A 27827-nucleotide genomic window follows, 5' to 3' on the forward strand; every position below is an offset into this window, starting at 1 on the left:
GAATTATGTTTCAATTTCTTGAAAAACAGAAAATCTTTTGTCTTCTAGTTGCAGTTCACATAAAGGAAAAGATTCACCTTTTTCAATCTCAGTATTGCCTTTTTCAGTCCTAAAATTCCCGTTTGGTTTTACTCCATTTCTTTGCTGAGACTCTATCTTTCCATTCATTGGAAGACTGCTCTTATTTCCTGGCTGTATAGCTGCTTTATTTGATAATTCCAACACCTGTGTCATCTCAGGGTCGGCATCTTTTCCCTTGAGATTGGAAAGGTTGAGATTTTCCTAGTTCTTTGTATGACAAGTCATTTTTTTTTTTTTTTTTTTTTTTGCGGTACACGGGCCTCTCACTGTTGTGGCCTCTCCCGTTGCGGAGCACAGGCTCCGGACGTGCAGTCTCAGCGGCCATGGCTCACAGGCCCAGCCGCTCCGCGGCATGTGGGATCTTCCCGGACCGGGGCACGAACCCGTGTCCCCTGCATCGGCAGGCGGACTCTCAACCACTGCGCCACCAGGGAAGCCCTGACAAGTCATTTTATATTGTATCCTGGATATTTTGAATATTACATTGTTAGACCCTGGGTCTTGTTTCTATCATAAAGAGAATGTTAATTTTTGTCTTAGCAGACTGGTTAGGTTCAAGCCTTAAGTTCTGACCTGGCTTCTGTGGGCTGTGATTCTGCTGATTCATTTTTCAAAGCTTTGGCACGGCTATTTGGATTTGTCCCATGTGTGTGCCAGCCAGTGGCCCGTCTGAACCTGGGCACAGCCCATACAAATGTGTTAACTAGGCAGTATGTCAGTTCTCAAAAGCTTTGATATGTTGTTTAGGGTCAGATCATGCATGTGAGCCCAGGAGTTCCTACACCAGTTTATTCCCCACTCTCCACAGTCTCCCCAATACTTTCTGGTTCCCTGAGGTTCACTTTCATGGTCCTTAGGTCAGAAAGCCAGGGATGTAATTTGCCCACTCTGCCATGCATTTCCCATGACTGCATCTATATCCAAGGCTAAGTGGTAGAGGACAGAGGGAGAAAAAAAGAGCAATAGGGATTTGCCCCAGCTCTTGAGGCTGTAGCTCCTCTGGTCAGAAAGAAGGATTCACATCTCTCAGAGGTTTAGGCATCTACCCAGTCTCTACCTCTGCTGTTGCAGGATTGCCTGGGGTAGGAGAGAACAGAATTTTTAAAAAAGCAAGGAATTTCTTGCCACTCTTTCTGAACCTTTGGAGTCCCCTTTTCTGATCCTTGGACCACAAAGCAAGGTCTTGAAGTTCTTTCTGTCCACATCTGGTGTGTACTTTTGTATTTCAAGCTGATTTTGAGTCCAGGCCAGGCAGTATCTGAGGGGGAAAAGTGGGAAACTCACTGTGGTTTTGGTGGTCCTTTAAAGTCTAATCTCTGTCCCAGTGTGCCCACTATCAGAGTTCTCAGAAAGCTGCTCCAAATATTCTATCCAGAGTTTATCCTTGTAGTCAGTGGGGAGACAGGGTGGGTGTGCTTGCCCAGAACTACAACTCCAAGATTTTTATCTTTTAGCGTTTATTTTTATATATTAATTCCTATTCATTGTAAGAAATTTAGAAAATGCAAATAATTTTAAAAGGGAAAAACATCACAAGATAAAAGATTTTAAATTCATACACTGAGAGTGTGGAATAAAATATGGTTATCACTTTTTTTCCAAGAAAAGGAGGAAAAGAGCAGCCCTGGGAGAGGTATATACATGCTATAGCAGTAGAGAATTAAGCAAGGGCTTTTATATTTCTTACTTAGGGGTTTATGCATGGATTGGAATCAACTTTGTTTTGGGAAGATTCGACCATGAGGATGGTGAGTAGTATTGTCTTCTTATGACAGTTCTAAGGGCTGAAGGTTTATGTCATAACCTATCAGTAGCATGTAAGTGCTAATTTTGAGTTTTCTTTCTTTTTTTTTCCAAAACTTAAGATGCTTCATTTCCCAGTCCTAATTTGCTTTCTTTTATTTCTTTTTAACTTTTTAATATGGAAAGTTTCAGGCATTCACAAAAGTAGAGTAATTAATAAAATGAACCTCCATGAACCCATTACCTAGTCTCAACAGTTATTAACAATTTGCCGTTGTTTTGTTCCCACACTCCTTCCATACAACACAGGTTTTTTTCCCTACTGGATTTTTTTTTTAATATCTTTATTGGAGTATAATTGCTTTACAATGTTGTGTTATTTTCTGCTGTAACCCTACTGGATTTTTAAAAGCAAACACCACACATAATCACTTTGTCTTCATGTACTTCAGTAATACCTCTAATAGGTAAGGAGTTTCAAAACAAACCAACAAAAATATCCACAGTTCCATTTTTATTTGATTTTTTTTTTTAATTGTTTTGCTGCACCATGCCATGCAGCTTGTGGGATCTTAGTTCCCCAACCAGGGATTGAACCTGGGCCCTCAGCAGTGAAAGCGTGGAGTCTTAACCACTGGACAGACAGGGAATTCCCCCTCAGTTCCATTTTTAAACTTAACAAAGTTAACAATTCCTAATATCATGTATTGATAACAACCATCTCATACCCAGGTAGAGAGTTCCCCGATTGTATCAAGAATATTTATTTGTAGTTGTCTTGTTCAGATCAGAATCTGAACATAGATCACAAATTACATTTGATTGATAGGTCCCTTTTAATCTATAACAGTTAACCTTCCCCCCAAACTCTTTTTTTCCAAATCATTCAACAAACAACAACAACAACAAAAACCCAACAACCAAAAAACAACCAAAACTGGGTCACTTGATGGAATGAATTTGCCACATTCTGGCTTTGGTTGACTGAATCTTTGTGGGATCTTTAACATGTTTTTCCTCCCCTCCCCGGCTTTTGTTCTGTAAACTGGAGGTTAGGTATAGAAGCTTGATTAGACTCAGATTCAGTTCTTTTGGCAAGAATAAATCATAGGTGGTGCTGTTTCCTGCTGTATCACATCAGGAGTTTTGTAATATCTGGTTGTCTTACTTTTAGTCATGTTAAGACTGAACAGGTGTTCAGGGTTCAGATATTGTCAGTCTGATCTGATCTGTTATAAAAATTTTCTATCCACTTTTCACCTAATGGTTATAGCAGCCAATTGTGATCATTACTTAGATTTGTTTTCTCATTAGAGGTTGCAGAATGGTGATTTTTCTAATTCTGTCATTCTTTCTGCATTTAACAGTTAGGATTTTTATATAATGAAATTTTCTTCATTAGCCATTTGGTTATCCTGAAATATAGTTCCTATGGGAAAAACAGAATGAACCCTTGATTCTTTGCTTTTATTTACCAAGTTTTTGAATAATGAGCTGGTGTCCTAGCAACTTCTGAAGGTAACCAGTGAATTTTTTTTTCAGTATCCTTATGAATTTGCGGATTTTAATTTATTTGATGCATTGCAGTCCATCACATCACTATTCTTTTTGGTGCTCAAATTTTACCATCGTTGGCCGGTAGGAGCACATTTGAGTTGGCTCTTGTGCCCTTTTAACATGATCCCGGTAGTCTTTTCTGTTTCCCTGGCATATTGGCATACGATGGTATTCTATGCTCATCTTGTGTTTTTTCTACTCTTAGACCCTAGCATCAGCCATTTTTTTTTTAAGGAGCCCTTGTTTCTTTTAGTGGAAAATGATGTTTAGAGATTGTGGTCTAGACAACAGCGATGCTCATTGCTCCTGGATTATCATCGCTTCTAGGCCTTTTCAGTGGACAGAGCTAGGAAATTGTATTTTTTTAAAAAGAAAAATAAATCATGATCTCATAGTGATAGTTCTGATTCATATTTAAGATTATAAGATTATTGTTTAATTTCTTTCATTTTATATTAAAATCAAATCCTTTTTCTCGTATGCTGAATATTTTTTCCTAAAGCTGTTTACATAAACATTTATTTAACTTTATTTCATAATATATGTTTAATTGTTTAAAAATAATAATACCAATAATGTATTACCAGTAAAACTACTGGAATGCAGTTTATTTGTTTCTTTTGTCATTAAGATATATTCTACAAGAGATACATAGTCAAAATACCATGTTTTAAGTCACTTAAAGTAATTCTTTGTATAATATATAGTTGGTACAGTTAGATTAATTTATCTCAGTTTGCTTTCAATTTTTTAAGGGATTTCTGGGTTTTTTTTTCCCTTTAAACTTAATTTTGGCTTTTAATTACTAGACCCCTTCTGTTCTCTTATTTATTTCAGAATCAGATGCCGAGGCTCCCCAGGAGTTGGCAACAGGACGCAGAAGGACAGTAGGGATACTGGATATGGGAGGAGCCTCTCTCCAAATTGCTTATGAAGTTCCTACCTCAACTTCTGTCCTTTCTCCACAACAGGTATTTTACCTTTTGGGGGAATTCAGTGGCTAGGAATGCCTGTCTTTGAGAAGGAAGGGCACTATGTTTGGACTTAGACCAAATGGCCTGGGTCCAAACGTTGGTTCAGATCATTGCTAGCTTGTGTTATCTTGGGTTGGTTACCTCTCTGAGCCTCAGTTTCCTCATGTGTAAAAAGAGAATAATAATAGTATCTACTTCATAAAGTTGTGAGGATGAAATAATACCACGTGTATAAAGCACTTAGCAAGCTGCCCAGCACGTAATAACGTTTAATACATTTTTAGCAATTATAACTATACTACTTATCTGGAAGAGTTGCCTGAGGATTAAACATGATAATATAAATCCTGGAGTACAGTATTTATTACATACTTGTTAATTAAACGTTATTCCCTTTCCTTTACTGATGATTCCATCCTTGTGCTTCTGTTATTCCTTACCTGACTAGAATGTAAAAATGTATTTTGAGGGAGAAGTTTCATCATACAGAGGAAAAAGAAATAAAACATTTTTTAGCACCTAGTATGTGCAAGAAATAAGACATGTTACACTGCCCCCAAAAGCTTATAATCTATCAGTGGAGACAGCCTGTGATAACAGGCAGACCATGACAGTGTTGTAATTTGATCTAAACCAGGGTTTCTCATCATTGGCACTATTGGCATTTGGGGCTGGATAAGTCTTTGTTGTGGAGGGCTGTTCTGTGCATTATGTGATGTTCAGCAGCATCCCTGGCCTCTGTCAGGTGCAGCAACGCCCGTACTTCCCCCAAACTTCCAGTTTTGACAATTAAAAGTGTCTTCAGACATTGCCAGATGCCCCTGGGGGTGCAAAATTACCTCTGGTTGAGAACCTTGGGTCTAAACAGAGAGCCACAGCAATGTGGGGACTGGCAGGGTCAACCCCATTTGCAAAGGCTTGAATAGGAGCCTTCCATGCTGCCTTCGTGGAAAGTAAGGTATTTACCTGGGCCTTGGATGATAGCAGGCTTTTGCATAGTGGAGGTTGAGGGAAGGCCATCTGCATGGAGGTGACAGTATGCACAAAGGCACAGAAAACAGCAAAGAGCCCAGAATGTCCAGGTAATGATGAATAGCCTGTTGCAGTATGGGATTTTCAAGTGTGGTAATAGGGAAGGCTGGGAAGATAAGATGAAGTTAGATCATAAGGAGTCTTGGGTGCCATGCTAGGGGATTTGGCTTTTTTATCTGTAGACAGTGGGGAACCAGCAAAGGTTTTTGAGTAGGGCAGTCATATGGGCCTAAGTTTCATCATCTGTGAAATAATTAAACTCTGAAGGTCCCCAGCTCTGAATTTTGTGACTATATGTTAATTGTGTGACTGAGTTCCAATCTATTTTTTTTTCTTTTTTTTTTTTTTTAAAGTGAGAGCTTTGCTTATCTGCGGGTGCCTGACTTACATCCTCCCCTATGTGACAGAGGATGTCACAAGCCTGCATCTGACATTAATTAATTAATTTATTTTTGCTGTGTTGGGTCTTTGTCTCTGTGCAAGGGCTTTCTCTAGTTGTGGCAAGCGGGGGCCACTCTTCATCGCGGTGCACGGGCCTCTCACTATCGCGGCCTCTCTTGTTGCGGAGCACGGGCTCCAGACGCGCAGGCTCAGTAGTTGTGGCTCACGGGCCTAGGTGCTCCGCGGCATGTGGGATCCTCCTAGACCAGGGCTCGAACCCGTGTCCCCTGCATTAGCAGGCAGATTCTCAACCACTGCGCCACCAGGGAAGCCCCCCAATCTATTTTTTAAGAAAATAATTTTGGTGTCAGGAGAAAAAACTATAGGTTGGGGAACCTTGGGTGAGAAGTGCTAAAGAGCTAAACTAGACAGTGTAAGTGGAAATGGAAGGGAGGGGACAGATTTCAAGGGATATTTTGGAGTAAAAAAACAGTGTAACATGGTGATGTGGGTAGGGCAGGAAGGGATGGCCACGTGCTGAGGGTCCAGCTCAGGTAACTGGAAGGGTGAAGAACCTAGTCACTGAGAGAGAGAGACCACGGGAGAAAGGGCAGGGTTGATGCTAAGCACACAGGTATGGTTTGGGTGAGAGTATCTTTCTGGTCTCTAGCTCTGAAGTCCTATCACCAACCAGTTCAATTTTGGGTATGTTGAAAATGTGGGTTTGGCATTCAGAAGAGATTGTCTGTGGTGGGGTTGCAGATTTGGGGAACTAGGTTATGAGACTGTTTAGCCTATATTTGTTAGTATGTATTCAACAGGTAAAATGAAGGCATGGTTCTGATACTAAGGAATAAGTGACAGGTGGCATTGAGCCTTAAAGTCTTAAACAAATGGCTTTTTGTGTGTGTGCAGACTTAGAAAGCAACACTGGTATGGAAAGTATATTTGCAAGCAACAAGTTAGATGTGTACATAGCAATATAATGGATCTTTGTGCTTAGTAAAGAAAGGAAAGAAACAGAGACATAACACAATAGCACTTTAAACATTTTAAATAATCCTAAATATCTAATTTTTTGTACCGTTCACAAAGTTGTGCAATCACCACTGTCAAATTCCAGAACATTTCATCACCTCAAAAAGAAGCCCCGGGCTTCCCTGGTGGCGCAGTGGTTGAGAGTCCACCTGCCGATGCAGGGGACACGGGTTTGTGCCCCGGTCCGGGAAGATCCCACATGCCGCGGAGCAGCTGGGCCCGTGAGCCATGGCCGCTGAGCCTGTGCGTCTGGAGCCTGTGCTCCGCAACGGGAGAGGCCACAACAGTGAGAGGCCTGCGTACCGCAAAAAAAAAAAAAAAAAAAAAAAGAAGAAGCCCCATATTCATTAGCAGTTACTCACCATTCCCCTCTCCCCAGCCCTGACAACCATTAATCTTTCTGTCCCTATGGATTTGCCTATGGAACCATAAAATATGTGGCCTTTTATGTCAGGCTTCTTTCATTTAGCAAAAGTTTTCAAGGCTTATCCATGTTGTAGCAGATATCAGTACTTTATTCCCTTTTTGGCTGAATAACATTCCATTGTGTGACCATGACACATTTTGTTTATCCATTCATCAGCTGATGGACATTTAGGTTGTTTCCAGTTTTTGGCTATTATGGATAGCGCTGCTATGAACACTCATGTACACATTTTTGTGTAGACATGTTTTCAGTTTTCTTGAGTATATACCTAGGAGTGGAATTGCTGGGCACAGTAGCATTTTCAGAAATTTAAAATAAATACATTCAAAACAATCCCATTTTGCAACAAAAATACAAACAAATACTACATATTAAGCACATTAGAATGATTGCCTGTGGCAAGAGCCAGAATGGCAGTGAGTATGAGGATAAAAGGAAGTAAATAAATAAAATAAAAGTGGGGCTTTGCCATGATAGTGTGCCATGAACTGAGGAATATGACTAATTCAACCTCTGTACCTGAAGTCAAAAAAAAAACAAAAACAGAGGTACAATAAAATTGGACTTTTCTAATCCTCAAATCTGTCACAGGGAATATTAAGGCATCTTAAATAGTTTTAGAAAAAGCCATAGAATAGATCTCATGATGATCTCTCAAATTCCTTAAATTTATTTTTGTCAAAGGATTTTTTTTTTCTTTTTGGGTGAAGTAGAAAAGGATAGCAAAGGGGGACACACCAGGCTTCTGCCTCAAAAAACTAGGGGGACACACCAAGCTTCTGCCTCAAAAAACTATGTGTCTCCGGATTTTTTTTTTGATTATAAAAATAGTACATTCCCATTTTGGAGAATTGGAAAATCAGAAAAGTACACGCCAGATAATGACATCATCTGTAATGATTCTACCTTCTGTCTAACTACAGAAAGTATTTTAGTCTCTAATTTGTTATTTAGTCTCTGATTTGTTCCTTTTTGTGTAGTCTTGTCATTTTATGTCTTTGTTTAAAATAATGCTGTGAGGATGAAAGAATGCTACAAGACGTTTTAAAGAGTAGTCATAGCAGATGAAATCTAGTGTATTAGCAATGTCACACCTTTCTAGAAGTCAACCAAAAGTAAAGTTCCCTTTACATCGTATTACAGGAAGAAGCTGCGAAGATCTTGCTGGCCGAGTTCAACCTGGGCTGTGATGTGCAACACACTGAACATGTGTATAGGGTTTACGTCACAACCTTTCTTGGATTCGGGGGCAACTTTGCCCGGCAGCGCTATGAAGACCTTGTGATGAATGAAACTCTTAACAAAAACAGGTATGTTTGACATGGGATCTGTGATTCTGAAATAGAATGTTGTCAGGCTGCAGATATTAGGAAAAAATGGTTACATCCTACTAGATAGATACGTCCTTGCTTCCTCCTTTCTGACCACCCCTGCCAATGGGGTAGCATCTTTTAGAGACCCTCTATTAGTAGTCCCACTTGATCTGCTTGAGAGTGCCTTCTAATCTTTGTTATTAAGACTCAAAAATGTACAGTGGCTTATTGTGGTGACTTCTTGCTGTGCCCATCTTCAGACATGGTATCACAGGATAAGTGAGATCAATTAAGTCACCAATTTAAGTTGTGCAGTGCAATGTAGCTACTGGAAGTTCATTCTATCAATACATGGAAGTGTGCAGGACATGTTTTCTGAATTACAGTGGAGTTGCATCTTACGTGGGACTTAAGGTTCCATAGTGTGCATAAAAGATTAAAAGTATCTTAATCAAAATTAGCCTTTAAAATAGTAGTTAAAATTAGCCTTAAAATACTCTCTTTAAGTCCAGAATAGACATTTTTTCCTCTAGCATTGGACAGACCACTGACTCTTCATTGTGTACCAGATGAAGTATTTAGACCATAATGTACAAATAGTTGTGGGTTTTTTAGCATTTAAAATTATTTTTATCATTATGCACAATAAAGGAAAGCATAATAGAGAGCAGAGTTCTTTTCCACCATAAAACTATTTACCCCCATTTGTTTAGCTGGAACCAGTGGCTTGAAGAGCTACTGGTTTATCCCATTTGTAATAATTTCTCTACAGTAGTCAATTGCCTTATATTAGGAGCATGTTAAAGAAAATATTGTCTCATAAGTCTTTTTTGTTTTTCTGAGTCTAAACTCCTAAGAGTTCAAGGTGCTTTGGGAGAATCCTGTTATCTGGATGATTGATGAATGCATTAAAACCAAGCAGTGTGTTTGTATTCTGAAAGTACTCTTAAATCCATACAAATGTTGCTTGGGTTATGGAGTTCAGATCACTCCTGCTGACACTATGGCATCTGAAGAACAATTACTATGAAAGTTTCACACCAACTTTAGCCACTGTGCTTCCTCTTCCATTTCCTTCCTTTGTTGTTTTGCTGCTCTTTTATCTCTGTATCATGTTTTTTGCTGCCTCGGAAGAGGCTGCATCATCTTCTCATGCATTGGTATTTTTTTTTACCATGTATCTAAGTTACCTAGTTCAGAAGATTGATTACTCATCTTGTGTATCTACTAATCTATAGAGAAACCTGTGCTTCCTGGGATGTTAAAACTTAATGTTTCTCTCTTTTTAATAATTTTCTGAGTTTTCCTTATAGGTGGTGTCACATCTTTAAAGTAGGTTCCACTTGTTCCAAAGCATTTTGTTGTGTTGCCACATTCCCATACCCTCCTTCAGTCTCTACACTTGTGGGTGCATCTTCATCCCAGGAAGTCCACTCTTCAACATTTGTCTTAGGAACTCATGAGTAATTAACTGTAGTTGGCCAAGTTATTTGGTCTCTACTTAATTTCCATCTTTGGCCAGATCTGCATATTAATCTCTTTAGGAATGAGAATACTGTTGCTAGACAAGTACAGACTTTAATTAATCAGAGCTGTGTGATGGCCATGATGGGAATCAAAACCTGCCCCTCCCTTCCCCCTCAGAGCTGGGCATGTACTCGGTCACTTTTGCCACCTATCGCCACTGCACCACTGCCATGGTCCCTGCCTCAGGACACTGCTCAGCCCTTCCCACTTCACCTCCTCCCAGTTGTTTTTTTAAACATTAGAATTGCGCTCAGAATGGTGAGATCTTTTCACTTTTAAGAGGCAAATGGGAATGAAGACCAGAGGGAGAACAGCAGATTCACATCTCCAATTTCACTATACATTGGGAAATATACATGTTGACTAAAAGGTTGAACAAAATCACTGCCATATTTCTTTCTTTTTCTAAATTGAATTTGCATAATTTAAATGTTCACGTGACACAACTACGTGGTAACACTCCATCCTTGTTTTTAGGGGTGTCATGTAGAAAGATAACAAGATATCTGGGAAGCATCTTAGAGGAGGCTGAGTACAGTAGTGATGTGTTTTGTTTGTTCTTGTGATTGTGACAGGTTGCTGGGCCAGAAGACAGGTCTGAGTCCTGACAATCCATTTCTCGATCCCTGCCTGCCTGTGGGACTCACAGATGTGGTGGAAAGGAACAGCCAGGTCCTTCATGTCCGAGGAAGAGGGGACTGGGTGGCTTGTGGGGCCATGCTGAGCCCCCTGTTGGCTCGCTCCAGCACCAGCCAGGCCTCACTGAACGGCATCTACCAGTCACCCATTGACTTCAACAACAGCGAGTTCTACGGTTTCTCCGAGTTCTTTTACTGTACAGAGGATGTGTTACGCATCGGTGGCCGCTACCACGGGCCAACGTTTGCCAAGGCTGCTCAGGTAAGTTATTAATAATAAAGTGACTCATCCTGGCAGCAGCCATTTATTGTACGCCTGACTTTGTACCAGATGCCGTGTGAAGGGCTTTGCATGCATGATCTCACTGGATTCTTGGCAGGAGCCCTGTGAGCCCTCATTTTACAGATGAGGAGGTGGACTTCGAGAAGTTAAGGAACCTGCTGTGCTATACTGCCTTCTAATTAATTAAGCTTAGGTTTCCACGGGTGTCCTATTACCCAACTTATCACCCAGGTCTAATATTGTCATGGTGGTTAATGGTTTTTCCTCCAGCTTTCCAATACTCTTAATTACTGTTTGTGGCCAAAAGTGTCATCTCCAGGTATTTTTCCCTTACTGGTTGTTCCCAGGTGTAATGTGCTTTTGGAGATGATGTCACACAGGTGGGCAAGTGCACTTTCATTTTCTTACCTTGAGTTTTAAGGATGGTATAAGGTCACTTAGAATATTAAAAAGATGTTGCAAAAAGCAATGATAGTGCATTTAAATTGCAGAAGAAGTAAACATGCACTTAGAGCACATTTAGGACTTAAGCATCTTATAGGTTTAAAACATTAGTTATTTGGACAGGTAAAAGTTTAGCTAGCTTTCTACAGTGTCTGCTTTAATTTGGATTCATCTCTTTTTAATTTTTGTATATCTCTCTTTTTTTTTTTTTTTTTTTTTGCGGTACGCGGGCCTCTTTCTGCTGTGGCCTCTCCCGTTGCGGAGCACGGGCTCCGGATGCACAGGCTCAGCAGCCATGGCTCACGGACCCAGCCGCACCGTGGCACGTGGGATCCTCCTGGACCGGGGCACGAACCTGTGTCCCCTGCATTGGCAGGCGGACTCTCAACCACTGCGCCACCAGGGAAGCCCTATCTGTTTCTTTTATCAGAAAAATTTATGGGGAGATCTGTCCTCTCTTATATTTTTTATTCTTTCCCTTCTGCTTTCTTAGAATTCTCTAAGGTTCGCTTGGTATAAGGCTTCCAAAAGGAATAATATCTGCAGTGTTTGTACTATTCTGTTCTCTAAAGGCAGTCTCTAAGAAATATTGAGGAAAACCTGGTTTGTATTTGCCCTTGCCTCTAGGAATACCCTCATATTCCCTTTCCTTTCCAGCGTCCCCTAAGCGTCCATAGCCTGAATCTTTCTCTCATTTTAAAACTTCCTCAAATCCTATTCTCTTGAACATCAAAGGGCTCAAGTTATTACTTGCCCAAACTGCTAGTGGCTTAATATGTTTTCTTTCCTAGGTAAAAGATGATTGCGTTCGCCCTTTTTTTTTTTTAACTTTGACTCAACTGTTATCGTCCCAGTGACACCTTCCTTGGCCATCCTATACAAAATTGCAGGCCTCCCCAATATTACCTATTTCCCTTTCCTGCTTTATTTTTCCCATGAGCACTTACATCATCTAACCCACTCTGTGTATGTATGTGTATATGTATGTATGTATGCATGTATATTTGGTTATTGTCTGTCCCCCACCACTAGAAAGTAAGCTTCGTAAGGAACGAAATTTTTGTCTGTTTTATTCACTGCTGGATCCCCCTGGCACCTAGAATAGCACCTGGCATACAGTAGACATGCAGGAAATGTTAGTTCACTGAACAAACCAAAAGGAATGATTCCTTTGGTGAGAATTACAACACAGAGGCAGGCCAGTGATAGATCTTTTTGTTTTTAATATAAATTTATTTTATTTATTTTATTTTTGGCTGCATTGGGTCTTCATTGCTGCAAGCGGGCTTTCTCTAGTTGCGGCGAGCAGGGGCTACTCTTCGTTGCGGTGCGCGGGCTTCTCATTGCGGTGGCTTCTCTTGTTGCAGAGCACAGGCTCTAGGCACGCAGGCTTCAGTAGTTGTGGCACACGGGCTCAGTAGTTGTGGCTCACGGGCTCTAGAGCGCAGGCTCAGTAGTTGTGGTGCACGGGCTTAGTTGCTCCACGGCGTGTGGGATCTTCCCGGACCAAGGCTTGAACCTGTGTTCCCTGCATTGGCAGGCGGAGTCTTAACCACTGTGCCACCAGGGAAGTCCCAGTGATAGATCTTTGACCATTTTCTGTTCTATCTGTTTGACCTACTCATGTCAGTCCTACATAGGATAGAATGAAGCTCTGTTTGGCTTTTGATGTTGCTACTCTTGGTCCTAACCTTACCCATATCTGAAGCCTAAGAGGCTCAGGAGCCATGTCAGGCAGGCTTCGTAGTGAATGTGGAGGCAATAGGAATAAAAAGGACTATTCCCAGGTAACTCAAGTCACTCAGTGGCCTGAGTTCAGGGACTTGCCTTGCCCAGGACCTGGCACTGTGTTTGGTGAATGAATATGCCATTTCTGTTTTCCTTTGTCAACTAGTATCCCACAAGTAACTTTAGAAACGGAACAGCTATGACTGTGGCGGATTTACAGTTTGCCTCCCATTTCATGTTGCACCATTTCTCTGTGGTTGTTCCAGGATTACTGTGGCATGGCTTGGTCAGTACTCACTCAGAGATTCAAGAATGGCCTCTTTTCATCACATGCAGATGAGCATCGACTCAAGTAAGTAACTTCCTTTTCTCCCTTAGATGTGGCCTTAAAATGTATGAACGGGACTTCCTTGGTGGTGCAGTGGTTAAGAATCCGCCTGCCAATGCAGGGGACGTGGGTTCGAGCCCTGGTCCGGAAAGATCCCACATGCCACGGAGCAACTAAGCCTGTGCACCACAGCTACTGAGCCTGCGCCCTAGAGCCTACGAGCCACAACTCCTGAGCCCGTGCACCACAACTACTGAAGCCCACGCACCCTAGAGCCTGCGCGCCACAGCTACTGAGCCCACACGCTGCAACTACTGAAGCCCATGCACTCTAGGACTCGCCTGTCACAACTATTGAGCCCCCGTGCTACAGCTACTGAAGCCTATGTGCCTAGAGCCCGTGCTCCACAACAAGAAAAGCCACCACAATGAGAAGCCCAAGCACCGTGACAAAGAGTAGACCCTGCTTGCCGCAACTAGAGAAAGGCTGTGCGCAGCAATGAAGATGCAACACAGCCAAAAAAATAAAATTAAATTAAATTTTTAAAAAAAGTGTATGAACAATGAATGAAAGAGAACGAGTGATAGTACAGATTGGATTTTATGTTGAAGGAGAATTTGGTTATTTCAGATTTTGATTTTCTGAAGGGTAGAGGCCAAAATAGTGAGCTTATTTTAGTGAAGCCAAGGGAAACTGGTGGTTACCAAAAAGTGTTCTCTCCAAGTGGTTTTAAATCAAAAGTGGTGGTCTTTTTATTTTTAAATTTTTATTAAAATATCAAACATGCAGAAAAGTAGAAAGAACAGTAACAGAAACCCACGTGTAACTGTCACCCAGCTTCAACACATATCAATATTTTGCCAGTTTGGTTCATCAGTCCTCCCATTTTGTAAATGTTTTAGTTAAAAAAAATTTAAACATAAACAAAAATAGAACAGTTTAATGAACTCTTGAATGTCTGTCACCCAGCTTCTCTCCTAATAGCTGTCAGCTTCCAGCCCTCTTGTTTCATCTGTTTTCCCACCCCACAATTCAGTCATTTTGAAGCAAATCCAAAACATCATATTTGTAGATATTTCAGCATTCTCCCTGAAGATAAGAGCTGTTAGAAAAGAAAGAAAGAAAAAGAAAAGTAAAACGTACTCACAATAGTGTCGTTACATTGCATAGAGGTGTTCTTCCCTTTTGTGGTAAACGTTAACATAAAGGAGGCTCAGATTTGGCTCCACCTAGAGGTGAGGAAGGTGAAACGGGGAAAGAGAGGTCTTTTTGACATCTAGTGGGAATATGCAGAAAGCATTTGAATTCTTTTTTTTTTTCTTCTTCTTTTTTTAAAAAAAATTTATTTTTATTTTTGGCTGCATTGGGTCTTCATTGCTGCGTGCGGGCTCTCTCTAGTTGCGGCGTGCGGGGGCTACTCTTCGTTGCGGTGCGCAGGCTTCTCCTTGCGGTGGCTTCCCTTATTGTGGAGCACAGGCTCTAGGCGTGCGGGCTTCAGTAGTTGTGGCACACAGGCTCAGTAGTTGTGGCTTGCAGGCTCTAGAGCACAGGCTCAGTAGTTGTGGCGCACAGGCTTAGCTGCTCCGCGGCATGTGGGATCTTCCCGGACCAGGGCTCAAACCCACGTCCTCTGCGTTGGCAGGCAAATTCTTAACCACTGCACCACCAGGGAAGTCCCTCTTTTCCTTCTTTAAAAAAAATTAATTATTTTTTGTCACACAGATATCAGTGTTTTAAGTCAGCTTGGATGTACCAAGTTCTTCATGAAGGATTCCACTTTCCCTATGACTACCCAAATCTGCAGACAGCCCAACTGGTGTATGACCGAGAGGTTCAGTGGACACTGGGAGCCATTTTATATAAAACACGCTTCTTACCACTCAGGTAAAGGGGACTGACCAAGCTGGCATCTTGAGCTCAGAGGATGTTAGTTGGTGCCTCAAAATAGGTTTCTTAAGTAAACTCCCCCTCAAAAAAACAAAACAAAAAACCCACCCAAACGCCCCTTATTACTGCCACGTGAAACTACTATTACTTACCAGGCATGTTGAAACAGAAAGAAGTCTGAGAATTATTGGTCTGGAGTATGTTCTTCTTTGCAATTTCAGGAATTCAGTGGGGTTTTTTTGGCCGTGCCACGTGGCTTGTGAGATCTTAGTTCCCTGACCAGGGATTGAACCCACGGCCTCGGCAGTGAAACCGCCAAGTCCTAACCACTGGACCGCCAGGGAGTTCCCAGGAATTCAGTTTTGTTTATCTACAACAAATCAATCTTTAGAATTGAGCTCTTACTAACAACTTCTAAGATATTGACTGATGAACTAAAGTTACTCTGGAACTATCTCTATCTGACTAGAGGACTGGGATATGTTGTTCCTATACAGCAATCTTTCCTAATGGGTAGAGTCACTCTAGAGATCATGTCATTGACTTGGAAGGCTTTTTGGTGGGCCAGAATTAGAACAAAGGACCTGAGATGCTTTTAGGGGATGTCTTGCTCTTATGTACCATAAGATATTTGGGATAATTTTTAGGTGCTCTCTCCTCTGGACTATTTTAAATAAACTAAGATGAACTCTTAATCTTTGGTGCCTGTTTCTTTAAACTCAGTATAGAAGCCAGGTGGGTGAGAGAAGTGGGGAACTGGAGAGTATGTGCCCCAAACAAAAGGCTGATTACGTCATGCAAAAGTGCTGTCCCAGCATCTGCCAGCTCTCCTTTGTCGAGAAGCCAGAAACCCATATTTTATATGTGGTCTTTCTGTTTGGAGATTCACATTTTTAAAAAACACTGCAGGTCAAACAGAATGAAAATGGATCTGGTATCTGGACCATGAGAGAAGGGCTTCTGTTCTAGACAGATCACTGCACTTAGGTTTACATGTCTATTTTTTCTTCGGTTTATAATACAATTGATTAAGTGACAGCTTTCTCTAGATAAATCCTAAATCCTCAGGAAGCACAGCAACTTTTTTTTTTAAGATTTAGATATACTCTGATTTCTTGATTAGATTCAGGGGCCACCCTACTCATTCGCACCATATTTACAAACTGTGTAGGCCAGGGTGGTATGGGGTCACTGTTAAGACTTATTTGACAGGTGACCAGTCTTGTCTTACTGTTCATTTCTTTGGCTTCTAATTTTGCCTCCAGATTCTAGAGGGGGTAGGCCTGTGAGGCTCCCTCTAGGCCGGGGAAAGGAAGGTACAGAAGGAATCACACACACCAGCTCTGGGCCTGGGGACATGCTTCAGCTTTGCTTGCTCTGTGGAGCTGGTATTATAGCATGTTTACATGGATGGAGTAAATGGGTAAAACCTCTGGGCCTTTTAAATTGGCATAAATATTTCTCTCCTAAACTAACATTTCTTTCCACCTTCTTCCTTAGGGAGCTACGGCAGGAAGGTGCCCGACAAGCCCATGGTAGCTGGTTCCGTCTCTCCTTTGTGTACAACCACTATCTTTTCTTCGCCTGTATCCTGGTGGTGCTACTGGCCATCATCCTGTACCTTCTGCGGCTACGCCGAATTCACCACCGACAAAGTCGAGCCTCAACCCCACTGGACTTACTGTGGATCGAGGAGGTGGTGCCCATGATTGGGGTACAGGTTGGGCCATGAGGCTGGACAGGTTCTAGGGGAACTCAAGTATTCAGAATTGCTGCCCATTGAATTCCACCACTTTCTGGTACTGGCCTCAAATGCTGCTTTGCCTGACTTTGTGGATATTTGGCCTTGAAATTTCTACTTTAATACCTACTTTAATTCATTCTCAATATCCAGGTCCTCTTCTCTGAGAGAAGCTGTAATTTAGTCTGTGAAGAACTAAATGAGAGATTGGTGCTAACAAAGGGAACCAACTTTAGTCCAATTGAAGCATGCTTCTACTCCTTTATCTGAGTGATTTGGTGTGCTCCTGGGATCTAGACTTTTCTCCCCTTGCTTAAAGCTTGAAGTTTGGCATTGGGCACACTGGAAGTCTGGTTGAAACCAAACTTGGAGCATCTGATTCAAAGCCGAAGACATTCTAGCAAGTGCAGCAGCCCCTTCTTTCTCTGTAACAGAGATATCACTTTTGTGGAGATCCACAGCCTTTAATAGGGATCCAAGATCTTTGCAGTTCAGCGGAACAAATAAGAATTTCCAGGCAACCAAAATAACACAGCTTCTTTGCTTACTCGACAAAGAAGCCATTGTGCGTGTGGTCCAAGATCCCCGACATACTGTTGCTGATGTTAGTTCGTGATTTTAAAAGGTTAGAACCCTTTCTAAATGAATGGTCCATTGACGATTTTAACAATGTGTTATCTGATGCCTGGTAAGACCAGGATAGAAAATTTTTCCATGTCTATGTGCCTCACAGGCTGTTTGGGCATTAATTTTTCTTTTTGAACCTTAAGTGTGCTTGTAGGGTTGGAGAGACTATGATGGGAATTGGAGACCTAGATTTTTCTGGTTTCAGGTCACTGTCCTCTAGGCCTATTTTTATGAGTCCTTACGTGGGAAGATTCAAAAAAAAAGAGTTCCTGTATTTCACTGTTAAGATCAATATGTATTTTGGGTAGGGATGCATTTGGATTGTTTTTAAAGAAGGAAAGAACAGTATCAGGAGAGTGGACAAAGGCCATAAATCCAAGCTCTTATTTATTAATGTTTTTCTGAGAAACAGACGTTCTCTCAGTTTGACTCTTGGAATATTTGAAAAGAAGCAAATCCCAAACTTTGGAATAAACAGATAAATCTGTTAATAATCTACCTGGCAACTTTCAGAATATTTTAAAAGAGATTTCTCAGTCATAAACAGCATTTCCATTAATGGGGAGAGAGGAAAAGCCATAGTAATTACATTTTTATCTCCTACCCTTCAGGAGCTTTGCTTTTTCTCTGCATTTACCCTTCAAATTGCACAAGGATTTCTTTTTCATCCCCGTGGAACCTTCTTTATACGTTAATAACCATTCCTCTATGTAGCCTTAAATGTCCTGCCCAAGAATATGCTCCCAGAGTTAAAACAGTTTTCTTTTTTGTCAGCTTTGAGTTCTAGAATTACATGAGTAGGGGAAAGGTCCTTGACTTCAAAGGGAAAAGAAAGTGGAATTCTTAAAAAATAAATTCCATACTGGGAGCAGAAAGGAATTAAGTGCTTCATAAAACCAAGAAAAATAAATCCAAATCCTCCTAGAACTATACTGGGTTGAAAATAAGTATACTGACTCTTGGTTGGTAGGTGAAAAGATCATGAGTCTTGAATTGTTTTCAAATTAGATAAAAATGGTTCCAGCAAAGAGTCTTACAGGTTCCTTTGGAAGTACTTTTTACTTTTCATTAGGGCTTATGTCACAGCTTCCTTTAATTTTTAAGATTTCTAAATTGCCTTGATTTTCTTTGACTTCTTATCTTTGTACTGTGAGTGACCCCTTGCCTTATGAATGCTGCTTATAAATAATGTCATAATATGTTTTGCTAGCCATTGCCTACTCAGGTAACTCTTTTCCCCTCACTTTGGTTTCCAAATACTATTTTTGGTTTTCTTGTGTGATCTAGTCAAAGATCTCAGAAGCTGCCTAGTTGGCTAACAGTGATCACATCTGCATGCTCAGAATGAAACTGAAGCATGGAGGAGGTGGTGATTAGTCCAGTCTAATTAGCTCAAAAGTTATTCTTCATCCTGGCTATGATAATAGCTACCATTTGCAAAGCACTCATTGTGTACCAGACACATCTTTAAGAATTTTATGTATATTATTTGCTCATCATGATAACCTTTCAGATTACTGTGTTCTTTTTATAGTTGAGAAACTCAGGATACCTGTTTATCATTTTTTCCATATAAATGTATTTCTTAATTTATTTTAATTAGTCTTTGATTTTTTTTTTTTTTTGCGGTACGCGGGCCTCTCACTGTTGTGGCCTCTCCCGTTGCGGAGCACAGGCTCCAGACGCGCAGGCTCAGCGGCCATGGCTCACGGGCCCAGCCGCTCCGCGGCACGTGGGATCTTCCCGGACCGGGGCACGAACCCGTGTCCCCTGCATCGGCAGACGGACTCTCGACCACTGCGCCACCAGGGAAGCCCTGAATTTTTTTAGTGTTATATCCTTTTATTATTTTAATATTATAGGATCTAGGCTTGTCTACTGCAGTGAGTAAGGCATCTTAGAGTTCCATGGTATAAAAATAAGAAGGACGAATTTTTGTCATACCCCTCAGAAAAACTGAGTATTTGCTCTTGGTTCTGGTTCCTGAGCTTCGTCCATTGCTCCCAATTAAATATTTTAAATCAAATCTCATTAGCTAGAAACAGAAGCCATTTATCCCTTGCTGAGTGCCAGTTATATATATTACTTTCTCAAAATGAAATATTCTTACTTATAGAATCAGACAGTCTATCTTCCCTTTAACCCTGTTTTTGCCCTCAGTTTTAAAAGATTTTTAAAGACTTCTATTTGCATTTCTGCATTTTGAGCGGTTCTCATGTGAAAATAATTATGATTTCATAAAATTCACATTCCACTGGCTCCTTTGAATCTTACCAAGCAGTCTTCCTTATAACAGCAGCAGTGAACCTGAACTGTTTCAGTGCTTTAATTACTGAGATAGGTCACAAATGTCAAAGTCGAGCCAGTGGCTTACAGGAGTGAGGCTTTATTATTCTTTATGTTGGCACATCCCATCACTTTCCTCTGAATTCTTATCATGAGAACATAATAAAAATATGTATAATACCCAATTATTTGGCATTACATTCACTTAAGTTGCAGTTAATTCTAAGCCAAATTATACCATCTTTCTCTCTGTACCTTAGCTCCTTGAATTGATTTTCCTTGGTCTAGGAAATTTTAGGCACTTTCCCTCAACCTTGTATTTATTCTTCTAATGTTATCCAAAGTATTCTGCCTCTGCCCTCCTCAGCCTAAGAGCTTTCTTTAACTTCAGAGGCCTTAGGCAGTGATTATTAAAATGTGGTTGAGTCTGCCAAACACTTGCTAAGCTAGTCAGTTTAGGCATTAACACTTATTATCACCTCCATATTTATATTTTTGAGATAGAATAACTTCTCACTGGTATTATCTAGGTGCCCCCCTCACCCCTATTCTCATAGTTTTGTGTTCTGCTTTTTGTCAGGGGTGAAAGACAAGTGGGTGGTGTGATTTAGGGCAAAGAACAGCAGGCTTCGAAACAGCAGATTTGGATTTTAGCCCTGGCTTTGTCATTAAGTAGCTCTGGTACCCCAGGCAAGTCACCTGTCCTCTGTGGTTCATTTCTCATCTATAAAACAAGATGGCTGGACAAGATGATCTGAGGCCAGTTCCAAAGGGAGAAAAACTGGCCTAAGGAACTAAAGGCAGAGAAGGTAGAGAAGTGATATAGTAGTTTCAAGAAGAGGATTGTGGTCTTTGGTTTAGAAGATCAGGCTGCCCAAAAGAACCAGTGGTCATTTCCTACTTTATCCATAGTCCCTGACATTAAGGTTGGTGGGAATGGACTTTCCAAAAGCAATCATCATACATCAATTTCAGAAAATGAGATTTTTTTTTATGCTACTGACAATTATTTATTGAAATCAGTGCTTAAGAAACTACCTGTGAACACTTTGAAATCCCAGTTCAAATCACATTAAAATATTCCATGATTCATACTTTCAACGAATTCAGATTGGTCTGTCCCAGTTTATCCCAACTGGTGAAGTTTTACAAAATAAACATCTTTAGCTTCCTAGAGTTACACTTTTACTTGTTTGACTTACTTGCTGATTTTTGTAATGTGCTTATATGATAAAAAATTCTATGAAAGTGCTAGGACTATTGGTTAGACATTACTTTTTTTTGAGTTTTATTTTATTTATTTTTTTACACAGCAGGTTCTTATTAGTTATCCATTTTATACATATTAGTGTATACATGTCAATCCCAATCTCCCAATTCATCCCCCCCCCACCAAATTTCCCCCCTTGGTGTCCATACGTTTGTTCTCTGCATCTGTGTCTCAATTTCTGCCCTGCAAACCAGTTCATCTGTACCATTTTTCTAGTTTCCACATATATGCGTTAATATACCATATTTGTTATTCTCTTTCTAACTTACTTCACTATGTATGACAGTCTCTAGATCCATCCACGTCTCTACAAATGACCCAGTTTTGTTCCTTTTTATGGCTGAGTAATATTCCATTGTATATATGTGCCACATCTTCTTTATCCGTTCATCTGTCGATGCGCATTTAGGTTGCGTCCATATCCTGGCTATTGTAAATAGTGCTGCAGTGAACATTGGGGTGCATGTGTCTTTTTGAATTATGGATTTCTCTGGGTATATGCCTGGTAGTGGGATTGCTGGGTCATCTGGTAATTCTATTTTTAGTTTTTTAAGAAACGTCCATACTGTTCTCCATAGTGGCTATCTCAATTTACATTCCCACCAACAGTGCAAGAGGGTTCCCTTTTCTCCACAACCTTTCCAGCATTTGTTGTTTGTAGATTTTCTAATGATGCCCATTCTAACTGGTATGAGGTGATTCCTCATTGTAGTTTTTTTTTTTCTTTTTTTTTTTTTTGCAGTATGTGGGCCTCTCACTGTTGTGGCCTCTCCCGTTGCGGAGCGCAGGCTCAGCAGCCATGGCTCGTGGGCCTAGCTGCTCCGCGGCATGTGGGATCTTCCCAGACTGGGGCACGAACCCGTGTCCCCTGCATCGGCAGGCAGACTCTCAACCACTGTGCCACCAGGGAAGCCCCTCATTGTAGTTTTGATTTGCATTTCTCTAATAATTAGTGATGATGAGCAGCTTTTCATTTGCTTCTTGGCCATCTGTTTGTCTCTTTGGAGAAATGTCTGTTTAGGTCTTCTGCCCATTTCTGGGTTGGGTTTTTTTTTTTTTACTATTGAGCTGCATGAGCTGTTTATATATTTTGGAGATTAATCCTTTGTCTCTTGATTCGTTTGCAAACATATTTTCTCAGAAATAAATATTTTCTCAAAAATAAATATTTTCTCCCATTCTGAGGGTTTCTTTTCCTCTTGTTTGTAGTTTCCTTTGCTGTGCAAGAACTTCTAAATTTCATTAGGTCCCATTTGTTTATTTTTGTTTTTATTTCCATTACTCTAGGAGGTGGATCAAAAAAGATCTTGCTGTGATTTATGTCAAAGAGTGTTCTTCCTATGCTTTCCTCTAAGAGTTTTATAGTTTCCAGTCTTACATTTAGGTCTCTAATCCATTTTGAGTTTATTTTTATGTATGGTTTGGGGGAGTGTTTAATTTCATTCTTTTACATGCAGCTGTCCAGTTCTCCCAGCACCACTTATTGAAGAGACTGTCTTTTCTCCATTGTATATCCTTGCCTCCTTTGTCATAGATTAGTTGACCATAGGTGCGTGGGTTTACCTCTGGGCTTTCTATCCTGTTCCATTGATCTATATTTCTGTTTTTGTGCCAGTACCATACTGTCTTGATTACTCTAGCTTTGTAGTATAGTCCGAAGTCTGGGAGCCTGATTCCTCCAGCTCCGTTTTTTTCCCTCAAGACTGCCTTGGCTATTTGGGGTCTTTTGTGTGTCCATACAAATTTTAAGATTTTATGTTCTAGTTCTGTAAAAAAGGCCATTGGTAATTTAATAGGGATTGCATTGAATCTGTAGATTGGTTTGGGTAGTATAGTCATTTTCCCAATATTGATTCTTCCAATCCAAGAACACGGTATATCTCTCCATCTCTTTGTATCATCTTTAATTTCTTTCATCAGTGTCTTATAGTTTTCTGCATACAGGTCTTTTGTCTCCCTGGGTAGGTTTATTCCTAGGTATTTTATTCTTTTTGTTGCAATGGTAAATGGGAGTGTTTCCTTAATTTCTCTTTCAGATTTTTCATCACTAGTGTATAGGAATGCAAAAGATTTCTGTGCATTAATTTTGTATCCTGCAACTTTACCAAATTCATTGATTAACTCTAGTAGTTTTCTGGTGGCATCTTTAGGATTCTCTGTGTTTAGTATCATGTCATCTGCAAACAGTGACAGTTTTACTTCTTCTTTTCCAATTTGGATTCCTTTTATTTCTTTTTCTTCTCTGATTGCCACGGCTAGGACTTCCAAAACTATGTTGAATACTAGTGGTGAGAGTGGACATCCTTGTCTTTTTCCTGATCTTAGAGGAAATGCTTTCAGGTTTTTACCATTGAGAATTATGTTTGCTGTGGGTTTGTCATATATGGCCTTTATTATGTTGAGGTAGTTTCCCTGTATGCCTACTTTCTGTAGAGCTTTTATCATAAATGGGTGTTGAATTTTATTTTATTTTTTTTTTTTTTTGCGGTACGCGGGTCTCTCACTGTTGTGGCCTCTCCCATTGCGGAGCACAGGCTCCAGACGTGCAGGCTCAGCGGCCATCGCTCACGGGCCCAGCCGCTCCGTGGCATGTGGGATCTTCCCGGATCAGGGCATGAACCCATGTCCCCTGCATCGGCAGCCAGACTCTCAACCACTGTGCCATCAGGGAAGCCCCCTGGGTGTTGAATTTTTTCAAAAGCTTTTTCTGCATCTGTTGAGATGATCATATGGTTTTCATTCTTCAATTTGTTAATATGGTATATCACATAGATTAATTTGTGTATATTTAAGAATCCTTGCATGTCTGGGTTAAATCCCACTTGGTCATGGTGTATGATCCTTTTAATGTGTTGTAGGATTCTATTTGCTAGTATTTTATTGAGGATTTCTGCATCTATATTCATCAGTGATATTGGTCTGTAATTTTCTTTTTTTGGAGTATCTTTGCCTGATTTTGGTATCGGGGTGATGGTGGCCTCATAGAATGAGTTTGGGAGTTCCTTCCTCCGAAATTTTTTGGAAGAATTTGAGAAGGATGGGTGTTAGCTCTTCTCTAAATGTTTGATAGAATTCACCTGTGAAGCCATCTGGTCCTGGACTTTTTTTTGTTGGAATATTTTTAATCACAGTTTCAATTTCATTGCCTGTGATTGGTCTATTCATATTTTGTATTTCTTCCTGGTTCAGTCTTGGAAGGTTATACCTTTCTAAGAATTTGTCCATTTCTTCCAGATTGTCCATTTTATTGGCATACGGTTGCTTGTAGTAGTCTCTTAGAATGCTTTGTATTTCTGTGGTGTCTGTTGTAACTTCTATTTCATTTCTAATTTTATTGATTTGAGTCCTCTCCCTCTTTTTCTTGATGAGTCTGGCTAATGGTTTATCAATTTTGTTTATCTTCTCAAAGAAGCAGCTTTTAGTTTTATTGATCTTTGCTATTGTTTTCTTAGTTTCTATTTCATTTATTTCTGCTCTGATCTTTATGATTTCTTTCCTTCTACTAACTTGGGGTTTTGTTCTTCTTCCTCTAGTTCTTTTAGGTATAAGGTTAGATTGTTTATTTGACATGTTTGTTGTTTCTTGAGGTAGGATTGTATTGCTATAAACTTCCCTCTTAGAACTGCTTTTGCTGTATCCCATAGGTTTTGGATCATCGTGTTTTCATTGTCATTTGTTTCTAAGTATTTTTTGATTTTCTCTTTGATTTCTTCAGTGATCTCTTTGTTATTTAGTAACGTATTGTTTGGCCTCCATGTGTTTGTGCTTTTTACGTTTTTTTCCCTATAATTGATTTCTAATCTCATAGCATTTGGTCACAAAAGATGCTTGATATGATTTCGATTTTCTTAAATTTACTGAGGCTTGATTTGTGACCCAAGATGTGATCAATCCTGGAGAATGTTCTGTGTGCACTTGAGAAGAAAGTGTAATCTGCTGTTTTTGGATGGAATGTCCTATAAATATCAATTCAATCTATCTGGTCTGTTGTATCATTTAAAGCTTTTGTTTCCTTATTAATTTTCTGTCTGGATGATCTGTCCATTGCTGTAAGTGAGGTGTTAAAGTCCCCCACTATTATTGTGTTACTGTCAATTTCCTCTTTTACAGCTGTTAGCAGTTGCCTTATGTATTGAGGTGCTCCTATGTTGGGTGCATATATATCTATAATTGTTATATCTTCTTCTTGGATTGATCCCTTGATCATTATGTAGTGTCCTTCCTTGTCTCTTGTAACATTCTTTATTTTAAAATCTATTTTATCTGATATGAGTATTGCTACTCCAGCTTTCTTTTGATTTCCATTTGCATGGAATATCTTTTTCCATCCCCTCACTTTCAGTCTGTATGTGTCCCTAGGTCTGAAGTGGGTCTCTTGTAGACAGCATATATATGGGTCATGTTTTTGTATCCATTCAGCAAGCCTGTGTCTTTTGGTTGGAGCATTTAATCCATTCACGTTTAAGGTAATTATCAATATGTATGTTTCTGTTACCATTTTCTTAATTGTTTTGGGTTTGTTTTTATAGGTCCTTTTCTTCTCTTGTGTTTCCCACTTAGAGAAGTTCCTTTAGCATTTGTTGTAGAGCTGGTTTGGTGGTGCTGAATTCTCTTAGCTTTTGCTTGTCTGTAAAGCTTTTGATTTCTCCGTCGCATCTGAATGAGATCCTTGCTGGGTAGAGTAATCTTGGTTGTATGTTCTTCCCTTTCATCACTTAAAATATGTCATGCCACTCCCTTCTGGCTTGTAGAGTTTCTGCTGAGAAATCAGCTGTTAACCTTATGGGAGTTCCCTTGTATGTTATTTGTCATTTTCCCTTGCTGCTTTCAATAATTTTTTTTTGTCTTTAATTTTTACCAATTTGATTACTATGTGTCTCAGCATGTTTCTCCTTGGGTTTATCCTGTATGGGACTCTGTGCTTCCTGGACTTGGGCGGCCATTTCCTTTCCCATGTTAGGGAAGTTTTTGACTATAATCTCTTCAAATATTTTCTTGGGTCCTTTGTCTGTCTCTTCTCCTTCTCGGACCCCTATAATGCGAATGTTGTTGGATTTAATGTTGTTCCAGAGGTCTCTTAGGCTGTCTTCATTTCTTTTCATTCTTTTTTCTTTATTCTGTTCTGGAGCAGCGAATTCCACCATTCTGTCTTCCAGGTCACTTATCCGTTCTTCTGCCTCAGTTATTCTGCTATTGGTTCCTTCTAGTGTAGTTTTCATTTCAGTTATTGTATTGTTCGTCTCTGTTTGTTTGTTCTTTAATTCTTCTAGGTCTTTGTTAAACATTTCTTGCATCTTCTCAATCTCTGCCTCCATTCTTTTTCTGAGGTCCTGGATCATCTTCACTATCATTATTCTGAATTCTTTTTCTGGAAGGTTGCCTATCTCCACTTCATTTAGTTGTTTTTCTGGGGTTTTATCTTGTTCCTTCATCTGGTACATAGCCCTCTGCCTTTTCATCTTGTCTCTCTTTCTGTGAATGTGGTTTTTGTTCCACAGGCTGCAGGATGGTAGTTCTTCTTGCTTCTGCTGTCTGCCCTCTGGTGGATTAGGCTATCTAAGTGGCTTGTACAAGTTTCCTGATGGGAGGGACTGGTGGTGGGTAGAACTGGCTGTTGCTCTGGTGGGCAGAGCTCAGTAAAACTTTAATCCAGTTGTCTGCTGATGGGTGGGGCTGGGTTCCCTCCTTGTTGGTTGTTTGGCCTAAGGTGACCCAACACTGGAGCTTACCCGGGCTCTTTGGTGGGGCTAATGGTGGACTCAGGGAGGGCTCACGCCAAGGAGTACTTCTCAGAACTTCTGCTGCCAGTGCCCTTGTCCTCACGGTGAGACACAGCCACCTCCCACCTCTGCAGGAGACTCTCCAACACTAGCAGGTAGGTCTGGTTTAGTCTTCTGTGGGGTCACTGCTCCTTCCCCTGGGTCCTGATGCACACACTGCTTTGTGTGTGCCCTCTAAGGGTGGAGTCTCTGTTTCCCCCAGTCCTGTCGAGGTCCTTTAATCAAATCCCACTAGCCTTCAAAGTCTGATTCTCTAGGAATTCCTCCTTCTGTTGCTGGACCCCCAGGTTGGGAAGCCTGACGTGGGGCTCAGAACCTTCACTCCAGTGGGTGGACTTTTGTGGTATAAGTGTTCTTCAGTTTGTGAATCACCCATCCAGCAGTTATGGAATTTGATTTTATTATGATTGTGCCCCTCCTACCGTCTCATTGTGGCTTCTCCTTTGTTTTTGGGTATGGGATATCTTTTTTTGGTGAGTTCCAGTGTCCTCCTGTCGATGCTTGTTCAGCAGTTAGTTTTGTTTCTGGTGCTCTTGCAAGAGGGAGTGACAGCAGGTCTTTCTACTCCATCTTGAACCAATCTCCAGAAAATGAGATTTTTAAAGCTGAGACTTTAGAGATTTCTGGTTAACCCCCGTGATTTTACGGATGATGAAATTGACACCCAGAACAGTAGTAATACAATGAAATGATCATTGACAGAATCTTCTTGCAAGACTGTGTGTTTCACACAGCTGACTGC

The 27827-nt window shown here is 40.5% G+C and overlaps 1 protein-coding gene and 1 pseudogene across 2 annotated transcripts in view; one reads left to right on the top strand and one right to left on the bottom strand.

The window, feature by feature from the left end:
* Window positions 1–17683, top strand: part of ENTPD7 (ectonucleoside triphosphate diphosphohydrolase 7) — a gene marked incomplete at its 5' end in the record, with an annotated part of 35480 nt that extends 17797 nt beyond the window's left edge. Inside the window, 7 exons of the mRNA XM_082672960.1 lie at window positions 1773–1829; window positions 4219–4352; window positions 8377–8543; window positions 10649–10973; window positions 13433–13518; window positions 15217–15378; window positions 16882–17683. Of these exons, the coding sequence (XP_082529086.1) occupies window positions 1773–1829; window positions 4219–4352; window positions 8377–8543; window positions 10649–10973; window positions 13433–13518; window positions 15217–15378; window positions 16882–17113 (1163 nt within the window). The 3' untranslated portion in view covers window positions 17114–17683. The remainder of the gene's footprint in view (window positions 1–1772; window positions 1830–4218; window positions 4353–8376; window positions 8544–10648; window positions 10974–13432; window positions 13519–15216; window positions 15379–16881) is intronic.
* On the bottom strand, window positions 9697–10153 carry LOC309834676 (receptor-binding cancer antigen expressed on SiSo cells-like; annotated as a pseudogene). Its single transcript has one exon. The product of its transcript is annotated as a receptor-binding cancer antigen expressed on SiSo cells-like (transcript).
* Window positions 17684–27827: the final 10144 nt, after the last annotated feature.

This window comes from Grampus griseus (genome assembly GCF_964374135.1).
Source record: "Grampus griseus genome assembly, chromosome: 16".
Taxonomy (NCBI): Eukaryota; Metazoa; Chordata; class Mammalia; order Artiodactyla; family Delphinidae; genus Grampus; species Grampus griseus.